Here is a 13,789-nt window from a genome sequence, read left to right on the forward strand (position 1 = left end):
TATGGGCACACGTACGAACATTGGTGTGAGCAAAATAGTAACCAAGAGCTACGACTTGTTTGCGGGGTTGCCAACTCAACGACGTTTTCACTATATTTAGTGACTATTCCAACCTATCGAGCAAATATTTTTCCAAAAAAGAAACTCGAAACATGACAACAGTGGACTTAATGTGAAGAACGGTCTACTTTCCTGGAACCAAGACGAAAACAAGTCAATATGCTTTTTCTCAATACATTAAAAATAGTGTACAACAAAACTGAGGTTAACATGTTGGCTTGGCTTTTCAGTTTCTCATGTGGCCCTTTGCAAAATGAATCCCCCCCCTCCCCGTTATATACAGTACATTAGCCCCCATCGCTATGACGACAACTTTGCCAGACATTAGAATATGAGTCCATTATCATAGGTATCACTGATAATTGTAATGCCTGCACTGCGATAACGGTGCAGCTCTGCTTACCTTTGGACTTTTGACGTGAGAGTTCATCTGTGTAGGTCAAACTCCGTCCATCCGTAGAGAATGTCTGCCAGTTTAGAACTCGGCGTTTTGAACAGTGTAGATTAAATTAGCACTGGTAGATTACAATTTGTCAAAATGTAGAATGACTTGTTTACATACACATCTTCAGAAATAGACAGCTTACAAAAGTGTTGCTTGGTGGTGTAATTTCAGACTTGATTGGTGGGTAGGCACTCCAGAAGATAAACTATTCATATACAAGCAATTAGAAGATAGATTTTCCATATTTCCCATTAAAAGAACATCTGATCCTACAATCAATTAATTTCTTAAGAGGTTTTCACAGCTTGATTTTATTGTTTTATTAATTGTAATTTATCATCATTGATTGATGTCCAAGGGAAAATCGCATTAGTGTTGAATAATACTGCATTTGAGTCAAAATGGTCAAGGAAACTGTAGTCATCAATTAAATCAGTGCAATTTTTTTTCCCCCAGTCTCAATTTTTTTTGCCATTAAAAATAAGTGCTCTGTGTCAGAACAAAAATCAGTCTGATGCAAGAAAGGAAAACACAAGTACTGTATGACCAAGGGCCTTGCAATTCAGAGGATATAGAGAACCACAAGAAAGAAACATTCACTTCTTCACCCACCATTATTTCAGTTCTCAAACACACTTGATGAAACCATACATTTATGTAAATCTCTATTTTAATTTGCAAAGGTGCAATTCGTCCTCTGCTGTTGTCTTAAAATTTCGGGATAGTTTCTGAACATTTTATCCTTCCGTGCATATAAGTCAGGGTAAGAAAGAATCACCGTGACTCTTTTCCTGTGCTGGCCAGGATAGATCTGTAATTGAAAATAAATTTACACTGCTTGATTGGCAGATCTTTTTCAGGATTGTTAATCTCCCAAAGCATTGGCCTTAGGAAAATAGCAAGCAGGGTCTCCGGTGCTTTGGGATTAAAAATGTGTCAGGGAGGATTAAGTGGAAACCAAGACGTTATGTAGGGACATGAAACTCCAAATCCCTGCTGCATTAAAAAGGATAAAAGGCAGTGGAAAAAGAAACGGTTTTGTTTTGCTTGTGTAAGCCATTCCTGTAGAAAACTCTGTGGCTGAAATGGAATGGCCGTTTCTCCACGGGCAAGAGAGAGTAGACACATCAGAGACTGGGTATCGATCATGCAAACACTGTGGGCAGTGCTTGTGTCAGCAAGGAAACCATGAGGAATTCCACCTACCCCAGCTGACTTTAGGCGATTGGCACACCTAAACCCTGAAGTGGTCACGTGTCAGTCGCAGGGCACTCTCCTCGTATAAAGAAATTGAAACGTTTATTTGACACGTGGTTGACGGAGCGGGAAAGAAAAACGAAACAAACAAAAAAGATTGAAATGCAAAGTTAGCACACCATGGGCTGTGTAATCATTGTCACACATGAATATTGCTTTGTGAGTTTTTATATGGTCATATGTTTGCGATTCACATGAGTTCTAGGAAGCTGAGCTGACTTCGTCACCAACATGTGTGAGTCAAGGATCACAGTCTTGATGAGGAAAGCACTAAAGTAAATAAATAAACAGAGAGCAACCAGGGGCGTAGCGAACCCAGCCGCTGGGGAGCAGTGCCCTCCCCTTGGGGTACACTGTTCCCCGGTGCCGGTCCCAAGCCCGGAGAAATGGGGAGGGTTGCGTCAGGAAGGGCATCCGGCGTAAAACTTTTGCCAAGACGGACATGCGAGTTGATAGGGCGGTTTGCAGGGACGGATGGGAATTAATGACTCGCTGTGGCGACCCCTGAAAAGGGTTGTGCCGAAAGGAGAAGAAGAAGAAGAACCAGGGGCGTAGCGCTGCGGTCCCCAACCCCTGGGCCACAGACCGGTACCGGTGCGTGGGTCATTTGGTGCCGGGTCGCACAGAAAGAACAAATAACATTACTTGCATTTCATTCATTTTGGAATCTGAAAGATGTTTTGTTTTGAAAAATTACTGGATTCTCTGTTACATCCTGTCACGCTTGACGCAGGTCAAGGCGCGCTTTTTCGGTCATGTCGAGAGGAGCCAGATGAAGTGGCTCGGGCGTCTGATTAGGATGCCTCCTGGACGCCTCCCTGGTGAGGTGTTTCGGGCATGTCCCGCCGGCAGGTGGAGGCAGGGACGACCCAGGACATACTGGAGAGACTATAGGGGTGTTCACACGACAACCTTTACTCCGGTGTAGAACCGGAGCTGCCCCCTTAGAGTGTTCACACGTACAAAGTTATACCGGTGTAGCCCTTGAAAACAGCTAAACCGGAGCAAATTTAACCCTGGTGGTTTAAAAATTTACTCCGGGGTAAATGCTAGTTTGCGGGGCAGCACCGATATAAAATGGGACGTGTGAACGCTACAGGAGTAGACTCGCTACGCGTGAGAAGAGTTGATTACATACAAGTAGAATGCGTTACTTTCGTGCTCTGTTGTACCTCTGTCATCTTTCCTTTCTCTCCCTCATCCTTTTACGGTGTCTGATAGACCACAGCGTTGATTTGTCTGGAGAAGGATAAACCATGTTTTTTTGATATCTCACAAACAAGGCGGGGAAAAGGAAGTACACTTTACGCATGTTTTATTTCCGTATTATTACTTATATTGTATTGCACGGCTGCAGAAACTGCCATGTGAACGCAAGTGGGGCTGCACCGAGGTTAACACGCTTGTCATGAATAAGCAGCTTTTTACGTGTGAACGCTCCACAAAATGTACACCGGTGTTAGATGTATCGCAACAAAATACATCGGTGCAGCGCCGATGCAAATGTGTGCTGCGTGAACACTCCTTATGTCTCCTGTCTGGCCTGGGAACGCCTTAGAATCCCCCGGGAAGAGTTGGAACAGGTGGCTGGGGAGAGGGAAGTCTGGGCTTCCGCGCTGAAGCTGTTGTCCCCGCGACCTGACCTCGGATCAGCGGTAGAAAATGGATGGATGAATAGGCTGGATGTATATTTTGTTGGAAGATGGCTGTATGTATTGTAAAATATATAGGAACTAGGGCTTCGAAATATACTCTCAGAACTCACACTTTCTCGATTCTACTCTTGGATTCTGCTCTGGTTCAAACATGCTGTACCACTGTACTTTCTGGGTCGCATTGTTTCACTCAGGATTCACACACAGCAGTAGTCATGGTAACGGAAAGCTCGGCTTGCTTTCGGACACACTACAGTACTGAGTGGTGGAGTAAAGTAGGCAGTAGCTGATTAATCAGACAGGCCCTTCACAAAACTGGCTGCTCCCGTAAGGGCTGTTTAGAGAGGATGATAAGTGTCCTTGCGTTTGAGATCCTAGGTAGTATCTCAGCAGCCTAAGAGATCATTTCTAGGAAACTGATAAGATGTTGAGATATGTGGAAAGATTCTTTCTCTACCCATGCTCTATGCCTTCACTTATCGTAATTTCTAATCTTGATGACAGAAACATTTTCTGTTCCACTGAGCTGTCAGAAATATCTGAAATAATCTCACACTGGGTTCTTCTATGTCTATTCCTGACAGGACCTCCTTCGGCCCCACAGAATCTAGTCTACAACATCAACCAGACAACGCTTAGTCTGGAGTGGAACCCACCGGCCGACACCGGTGGCCGCAATGATGTCACCTACCGGGTTCGCTGCCAACATTGCAGCTGGGAACCTGAAGAATGTAAACCATGTGGACCTCATGTGGGATACTTCCCCGCACAGTCACAATTAGTGGACACATACGTGAACGTCGTTGACCTCTTGGCCCATGCGAACTACACTTTTGAGGTGGAGGCTGTCAATGGGGTGTCTGATCTAAGCCGCACGCAGAGGCTGTTTGCTACAGTTAGCATCGCTACTGGACAAGCAGGTAAGGACTGACTAATTTATTCAACTCTTATTTGTGTGGGAAAATCAAGTATGAAAACAACAGACCAAGAGTATGCCAATTAAAAACACAAGCCTGCCAAAGTAAATTAACGACTTAAATGTATTTGCATGTGCTAGTGTTAATCAATGAGCTAGTGGAGAGGGATATAGCCGTAATTATTGTCAAGCCTTGATCCTGCAGTAGATGTGAGCGGTATTAACAGATATGACGCGGTTCATTGGTCCACGTCCCTATTGAGTCCCAAGTCGGCTGGAACTTAAGTCCTGCCTGTATTATCCATTCTTTGTTCAGGAATTCTTGCGCATTTATGATACTATCATGAGTAACTGCTTTGTGTATGCTAAAACGTGGTAAATTTTGGAGGGAAATGAGCTGTATGTTTTATTTCTAGTGACTGGTCAGCCGTGCCCCTAAGTTCGGCCTGAAAATGCGCTAAGCTAATACTGTACGTAAAACACTGCTCTGTCATCAGTGGGATACTATTGTCATTGCAAATTTTCTTTACGCTCGATTTCCAGCAGCCATGGTAGGCCTGTTTCAGGCCATCGTGGTCAAAATGAGTTGGATGTGAGACAACACGCAGGAACTGGATGGGCAAATGTCGTGTTTGCCGAAACAGATTTTGAAACTGACGTTAAATTTGCCACAGCTGTCATGGTATGGATGAAAAGCTTCGTTGGACACCTGGTGAAATAGTTTTTCAGCCAAGTACTCCCAAACCGTTTTTGGATGGAAAAAAAAAACGACTACAGAGTGCTGTGCCACTACTGTCTGGTTTATAGAACTTTGGAACATTGTGTGTAGTGGTATCCCTATTTGGAAATAAAATATAACAAAACCAGAAAGATACAATTAATATAATTATAATAAAGATTTGTGCCCATAAAAATAATTTTTGAGGCTTGCAGGGTCACCCATTGCAAACAGGTGCTGATTGAGGGACCAGACAAAGCATGGCTCACCGACCCGTTCTGATGAAATATCATGTTAGACGCAGTTTTCCTTTGCCCGCACAAGGGTCTGGAGGTGCGGCTCCCTGGTGAGCACAAGGTGGACTGGCCTGCATCCAAAGGGGCTGTCCGAGTCCCACTTCCTATGGGCTCACCACCTATGGGATGGGCCAAAGGGGTTGGGTGCCCTGTGAGCTGGGTTGCAGTCAAAGTTGGGGACCTTGACAGTCCGAGCCCCTGCTACAGAAGCTAGCTCATGGCTCCCGACAAGACAAAGTGGGACTCTCCTCCACAAACTGCTAGAGTTCTGGTACCAGTCCTCTCAAGAGGGTTTGGACTCTCTTTCACTCTGGAGTTGCCCACGGGGGGAGGCACAGAGCAGGTGTGGGCAGCTGACAGAAATGGGCTGACCAAGCGGAATGCAGCTTTGGCGGTCACCGAGGCAACAACTGCATGGGAGGAGTTCTGCGAGGCCATTTAAAATGACTTCCGGACAGCTTTGAGAACATTTTGGTCTGCTGGACACCTCCCTGGGGTTCCAGGCATGTCCCAGGGTCAACACAGGACATCATGGAGAGACTACGTCTCCCAACTGGCCTTAGCATGCCTTGGGATCCCCCCCGGAAGAAGTGGCTGGGGTGCGGGAAGTCTGAGCTTCCTTGCTGAAGCTGAAAAAAGAAGTATGGATGGATATTTTTGGGTACATAGCTATGTTTGGTTCCTGCATAGGAAAAATGTGCATGTCCTGGAAGTATAGTGTCTATCCCAGTTGTATTGTAAATGCCAATTGCTGCCAGCTGGTCTGGCGCATGAAGCCAAACAGAATTCAGCTGGCTTGAGCTATGTTTAAGAATCATTTTGAGCAAGTTTGTAATTAGAACCTCTGACTCGACTAAACTTACATTAATCAAACTTTTATGGCTTATCATTCAGAACTGCTTCACCTCCGCATGACATGCCACTGGAGGCACATTACTCGATAGGGATTTCCTTCATTTCTTCTTATCACATGCTCTGAAATGAAATTCAGCTCATACACATGCTGGCAGCGAGAGCCAAGAGGAAAGATAATGTGAATGCAGATGCTGATCAATCTAATGAGGTATTATCATCATGCCTAATTACTTTGGTGGAAATGTGAATTGACATTGTAGCCTGGCTAGGGGGCTGTGTCCTTACCTGTATAGTTCTTGAAAACTTCAAACCTGCCACACAACAAGTGATGCAACCAAAACCAACTGAGCTGTTGAGCAGTGGGCAGGGTTCTGCCACACGTTTTCATGATTATGGTCGACCAAAGCTTTGGCTAAGATTCAAATCTCCATCGGATTTCCTCACAAGATTTCCAGGTTTTATGCGTAAGTGATCTGTTGGAAGTTTATTGCACTGAGGAAAAACCCCCAAATCAGTGGCAATGGCCCTCTTGTGAGGATTCCGAAAAGGTCATAACAGAATGAATTTTGAAGTCAACAAAACCATTAGAATTAGTAATTCGATTGCTGTCTGCTGATGGTTTTTTTTTTTACTTTATTCGACTGCATCTACTTATTCATGTGCACACGTGTGACGTACAGTGAAACTCCTCTACAACGAAATCATGTTTGCAGCAAGAAATTTTTCACAACAGGGGGTTTTTCACCGTAGCAAATTTGATCTCAGATGTAAACACACACACACACACACACAAACGTATGTGTACTCTTTATTTTTATTCCTGAGCTTCCTTGCTGAAACTGAAAAAAGAAGTATGGATGGATATTTTTGGGTACATAGCTATGTTTGGTTCTTGCAGAGGAAAAATGTGCATGTCCTGGAAGTATAGTGTCTATCCCAGTTGTATTGTAAATGCCAATTGCTGCCAGCTGGTCTGGCGCATGAAGCCAAACAGAATTCAGCTGGCTTGAGCTATGTTTAAGAATCATTTTGAGCAAGTTTGTAATTAGAACCTCTGACTCGACTAAACTTACATTAATCAAACTTTTATGGCTTATCATTCAGAACTGCTTCACCTCCGCATGACATGCCACTGGAGGCACATTACTCGATAGGGATTTCCTTCATTTCTTCTTATCACAGGCTCTTAAATGAAATTCAACTCATACACATGCTGGCAGCGAGAGCCGAGAGGAAAGATAATGTGAATGCAGATGCTGATCAATCTAATGAGGTATTATCATCATGCCTAATTACTTTGGTGGAATGTGAATTGACATTGTAGCCTGGCTAGGGGGCTGTGTCCTTACCTGTATCGTTCTCGAAAACTTCAAACCTGCCACACAATAAGTGATGCAACCGAAACCAACTGAGCTGTTGAGCAGTGGGCATGATTATGGTCGACCAAAGCTTTGGCTAAGATTCAAATCTCCATCGGATTTCCTCACAAGATTTCCAGGTTTTATGCGTAAGTGATCTGTTGAAAGTTTAATGCACTGAGCAAAAACCCCCAACTCAGTGGCAATGGCCCTCTTGTGAGGATTCTGAAAAGGTCATAACAGAATGAATTTTGAAGTCAACAAAACCATTCGAATTAGAAATTCGATTGCTGTCTGCTGATGTTTTTTTGTTTGTTTTTTTTTTTTTTTGTTGTTTTTTACTTTATTCGACTGCATCTACTTATTCATGTGCACGCGTGTGGTCAAAGGTTTATTTCACCACAACAAAAATTGCCTTAAAATGCTTCAAACACATCACTGGTCACCAAACCACACATACTGCATTGAAAATGCGCTGGTGGAGTACAGGGAGTTATAGGTGGACCTATTTATTAAATACAACACCCCACTCCCGAGCTCCACTGCCGTGAAGAGTTTCTTTTTTTTTTTTTTTTTTAATAACGGGGAACATAGCGACATCTTCCGGCCAAAGAGGACCGCCCTGGCCAGTGCCAGCTTTGACATGCTGGTCTTCCTCAAGGGGAACATCCCTAGTTTTAGGAGAAGGAACAGCAGGGGGCCGAACAGGAAAAAAAATAAAAATAATAAAAGGAATTTTTTTGCGTTTAAAGTTGTCCACGTTCTTCATAAATTTCACATAAGCCACGTTGTGTGCTAGCCTGTTGTACAGTATTTTATTTTATTTTTTTTACTGCCGGACATAAAATAATGGTTGGTGACTCAAACGGGGATTCGAGTGGGCGTGGAAAAGCAAGTCCAGAATTCGAATATTTGCACTCGGACCAAAATGAATGAATCTTGTCATGCTGTTGCGCGAACTGGCCCTTTAACTGACAGTTCGGCCCCTCCCTCTATGTAAGACATAACTATGTGGGGGAACGAGTGCACGTATGTGTGATGGCAAGCGGTTCGTCAAACTGTTCAGCCAGAAGTGGGTTCACGTAAAGTAAGTGGATGTGAATAGGAAATGACAACAGCTAATGATCTTTAAATAAAGTATTATTCATGAAAGCTCTTCTGGTAGCTTCTCTCCCACAGCGTCATGCACGGACGTGTTTTTTTTTGTTGGGGGGGCGGGGGGGATAAAGCCCTAACTAGACCTTACCAGGGAGGCTGACACACATCAGGCAATCCCATTTCTGAAAAAGAGGGACCACCACCTTGGTCTCCAAATCCACCCTCACTGCCCTTGATGTCCATGCGACGTTGCAGCAGCGTGTCAACCAAGAAAGCCCCACAACTTCTACTCCGAGAGCCCTGACACCGAGGGTATGGCAATGCTATTTAACCAACTTAGTGACCTCAACCCCAGAGATAGCAGAGCCTACATCAGAGCCCCTATCCCTGTCTAGTTCCTCATAGGAAGGCATGTGGATGGAATTCAAGAGGTCTTCAAAGTATTCGCCCAACCAATTCAAAATGTCCCACTTTACACAGTATTGATAGCGTACTACTCCTTTGTCCTGAGATGCCAGCTAATGAACCATAATGTGCTAAAAGTCGTTCAAAGTTGTGCTCTGTGGCCATAAGCCAGTTGGCTGATTTTAGCGGTCTTGGTATTCAGCGAAAGCAAAAAGGTCGAGTGGATCTTTCAGATCAGTATCTTAACCCTTTCACGGCCCCTGTAACCTGATAACATGATAAGCTGTCCACTGTAGTAACTGCTGTCCCTGAAAGGGTTAATACTCTCTTTTTTTTTTCTTTTATGATGGCGATTGTATTTTTGTGAAATTCATAAAAGCTACTTTAGAGTACAATAAGTCAACTTTGGGTTTAGGTAGACACACTTGTGAGGGTTCATTTTGTTTGTTTGAGCCTGAGCTTGGTGTTGAACGTTGTTTGTGAAAAATGGGACTCCTTGTCACATCCGTTCACCCATTATCTATTCTGCTTATCCTCCCGAGCATCGCGGGTGTGCTGGAGCTATCCCAGCTGTCTACGGGCAGTAGGCGGGGGGCACCCTGAACTGCTTGCTAGGCAATTGCACGGTATACATAGACAACCCTTTGCACTCACAGTCACACCGAGTGACAATTTTAGAGCATTCAATCAACCTACCATGCATATTTTTGGAATGTGGGAGGAAACTGGAGTACCCGGAGAACACCCACACAGGCATGGAGAGAATATGCAAACTCCACACAGGAAGACCAGAGCCCAGAATCGAATCCAGGGCCTTTGGACTTTGAAGCCGACGCGCTAACCAGTCGACCATCGTGCCGCCTATTTTGTCACATTTCATCAAAATATGCAGAGAACTTATCCCACCAAATACGTTACTTTTTAATAGCTTGCAAATAAGTAATTGCAATCCTACTTTGAGTCAGGAAATGACAAAGAATAATCCCAATGGTATAAAAGTAATCATCAATTAGTCACAGGAAGAACCATGGATTTCCTATTGTCTGTTCTGAAAATTCTCTTCTGTGACCCCTTGCAGTTCTTAATTCACCGTGCTGCCAGCACATGTACAATACCTCCAAGTAAATAGTTTGACATTCCTTAACTGTTCATTATGACGAATAAGGATCATCCTTTACTGTATAAAGGCCTAGAGAAGTAAACGCGCGCAATGAAGTGGTGGTCCCAATGAAAGTACTCAGCACTACATACATGGTACTGCTCTTATAGATGCAAAGGCTTAAAGCATGGGTTGAGGGGGGGAGTGCAATCCCGTCACTCAATTGCCTCTGATGCCATTATTGAACACTACTATGGGAAAGGAATCCCATATGTTTGGATTTGGGGGGGTTCATTCCGGATCGTGAACCATTTTCTAAATTTAAAAAGGAAGGGATGAACCAACTACCAACCTTGAATTACATAACAAACGGCCCTTTTTAATGAACGATTAAGGTTGCGCACCAAACTTCCATACAAATTGTATCTCTGTTTGTGTACTATTTTCGATATATGAAGGGTCTTGGCACGGGCGAGCAGAATGGATCTGGCGGAAATACGTTTCATATGGAGAAGGAAGTTCCTGTCACGTTTTGCATGGTGGTACTGCATCTCTGTTTGTGTACTATTTTCGATACATAAAGGGTTTTGGGCACGGGCGAGCAGAATGGATCTGGCGGAAATATAGAGAAGGAAGTTCCTGTCACGTTTTGCATGGTGGTAGTTGGAGGACCCCAAAAAAAGCAAGGAGGCAGGGAGGAGCAGGGTGGCTGACCAAGATGTATTTAACAAATTGTAAACAGTGGTGAAACTAACTCAAAAACTCACTCAAATAAAGTCCAGAAAAACCACAAGAAATCAAAGTAGCAAAAACCTAAGACAGAAAACAAAACATGACACGTGCACAGAGACACACAATGATCCGACACCGGGCAGCGAATCCTTTTAACCACACACTAACTAATGAAATAATGACCAATAGGTGTGCCACTGCAGGAGGAGCCCTACAGTACCACCTATTGGTCACAAAGAGAACCACCCTAACAGTTCCACCTCTGCATCCTTGGTCATCCAATCACAAAGAGCGGTTGCATTTGTGAATGACGTGGAAATCATCGTGGGAGTCTGAAAATCATTTCGTATTTGTCAAAAGAAAACAGTGTGTACCGGGATTTGTTGAAGTGTTGCGTCTTTTTAATTAAGACAGCAAACGGTGAATGTTAAAATAGCCGCAAATTGTAACAAGGTGGAAGGAGTGTCTATGTACAATGCATCCATCCAGAAGCAGCCATGTTTTATGAATGATTGCTGAAGTTAGTTAAGTAAAAAAAATATATATATATATATAAATATATGGAAATGAAAACAAACAACTGCGATAATTTGGTTGCACAAGTGTGCACACCCTCTTGTAACTGAGATTGTGGCTGTGTTCAGAATTAACCATTCACATTCAAACTAACGCACAAGACAAGTCAGCACACACCTTCAACATTTAAAGTGCCTCTCAATAACCCCCCCAAATAAAGTTCAGATGTTTCTCCGGTAGCTTCTTTGCATGATAATGATCAGAAGATGCCTTCATTGTTCAACAACCAGTTAAAACTAAAAGACCATAGATTTGAATATGTAGGCTAAAAGAAATATGAACAAAACTAACCTGTGTTGTGTTATTAATCATAATGACACATTTCATCTTTTTTATTATTTTTTTGCTGACATACCGAGTCAATTTGCGCAATCCTAAATCTATGTGATGTCCTACTATTCAGGACATTAAAAAAAAACACGTTTATTAAAAACAGAAAAAAGTAAATAAAATGTCAAGTATACTTTTTTTTTTTTTTAATTGTACGGCATTATCACGACAGTCACATGTTGACAACTAAGCAAACTAAATTTCCCATGGCACTGACTGGAGAAGCAATGTAATGTGATCATCTGCAGCCAGTGATGGCCAAGCGGACGTGTTATAACTAATTGACATGTTGAGTCGGGTGTGTCTTACCCTCCATGGCAAAAGCTCCGTCTAACCCCTTAGACCGATTCACCGAACCCCTAGGGTTCGATCGAACCCAGGTGAAGAACCACTGGCCACTGGTGTAGGGGAAAAAATAACCCAACCCAAAACATTTGTGTATAATAAACTAAAATAAAAAAAAAAACAGGGCACCTGCATCACCGGAAGTTGTTATGCCGTCAGCAGTCTGCAATTGCGGCTTGCAATCAGAGCTGTTGCGCTATATCTTTTATTGTTATTATTATTCTCATTCAGAGTTTGTTTCAGATTGAACACTCAAAATTGTCCCTAGGTGTGAGTGTGAGCGCGCATGGTTGTTCGTCTCTGTTTGCCCTGCGATTGGCTGGCAACCGGTTCAGGGTGTCGCCCGCCTGCCCCCCGAAGACGGCTGGGATAGGCTGGGATAGGCTCCAGCACCCCCCACCCTTGTGAGGATAAGCGGATCGGAAAATGGATGGATGGATGGATGGATGGAGTTTGTTTCATGTACAATTCACCGAGGGCACTGGCAAAGAATGGGAATCTGGAGGGCCGAGAGAAGCATTTTTTTAAATGGGACACGTGAACAACGATCGTTAAAACACTGCAAAAGTGCCTCCGCGTCAGTTCTCGACGAAGGTAGGCGGTGATTTTCTTTTAACAAACCTACAAACTCTTGTGCCTACTGTATTTTTCTGTTTCGTTCATCTTTGGGGCTGTTATGGCTGTCCCTCATTATGGCATATGTGTGTAAGTGCGTGCGCGTGCGGTAACAGGTCGATCGCAGAAGGTTGGTTGATCGAAAAGTAGCTCTTCGGTCAAAAAAGGGAGGCCACCCCTGCTCTATAGAAAAGAGAAAATAATCAAAAGTAATCTGTAACAATTTTTTCCAATGATGACAGCCCAATTTAAGATTTTTTTTTTTTAAACAGAAAAAAATAATTTCCCACGATTGGTCTGTCAAAATCAACCCATGAATTAGAAAAGAAGCAGACATTTAAAAAAAAAAAACTTGAATCAGAATTTCCCCATGTAATTATGGATGAAGAAAGTGAGAAGATCTAATCATCCCCCTTCTCCTTAGTTAAGTTATTGAGCATTCACTTTTGAACAGAAGCAACACTGAAGAATCCACCAAAATAGAAAAGAGAAAATAATCAAAAGTAATCTGTAACAATTTTTTCCAATGATGACAGCCCAATTTAAGATTTTTTTTTTTAAACAGAAAAAAATAATTTCCCACGATTGGTCTGTCAAAATCAACCCATGAATTAGAAAAGAAGCAGACATTTAAAAAAAAAAAACTTGAATCAGAATTTCCCCATGTAATTATGGAAGAAGAAAGTGAGAAGATCTAATCATCCCCCTTTGCCTTTTTTCTTCTCCTTAGTTAAGTTATTGAGCATTCATTTTTGAACAGAAGCAACACTGAAGAATCCACCAAAAACACACCACCAAACCAGGGAAATAAATACAAGCAAACTGACGAGACGATGAGGCACACCTGAACAAGATGCAAGTGGCTGAGGGAGATGATTGGTAGACACGAAGGGCTGATGAGAACAGATGGACACAAAAACATCACGAGACGCCTTTTAACAAACCTACAAACTCTTGTGCCTACTTTATTTTTCTGTTTCGTTCATCCTAGGGGCTGTTATGGCTGTCACTCATTATGGCATATGTGGG

At 43.0% G+C, this 13,789-nt stretch overlaps 1 protein-coding gene across 5 annotated transcripts in view; it reads left to right on the top strand.

Annotated features, from left to right (window-relative positions):
• The window catches only part of epha7 (eph receptor A7), a 92,405-nt gene that overhangs the window by 47,375 nt on the left and 31,241 nt on the right, over positions 1-13,789 (top strand). For all 5 annotated transcript variants that reach the window (XM_019859121.1, XM_019859096.1, XM_019859104.1 and 2 more), the window contains exon 5: positions 4,002-4,337. In XM_019859121.1, coding sequence (XP_019714680.1) covers positions 4,002-4,337 — 336 coding nt within the window. The remainder of the gene's footprint in view (positions 1-4,001; positions 4,338-13,789) is intronic.

The sequence above is a fragment of the Hippocampus comes genome, unplaced genomic scaffold (assembly GCF_001891065.2).
Source record: "Hippocampus comes isolate QL1 unplaced genomic scaffold, H_comes_QL1_v1.1 scaffold26, whole genome shotgun sequence".
NCBI lineage: Eukaryota > Metazoa > Chordata > Actinopteri > Syngnathiformes > Syngnathidae > Hippocampus > Hippocampus comes.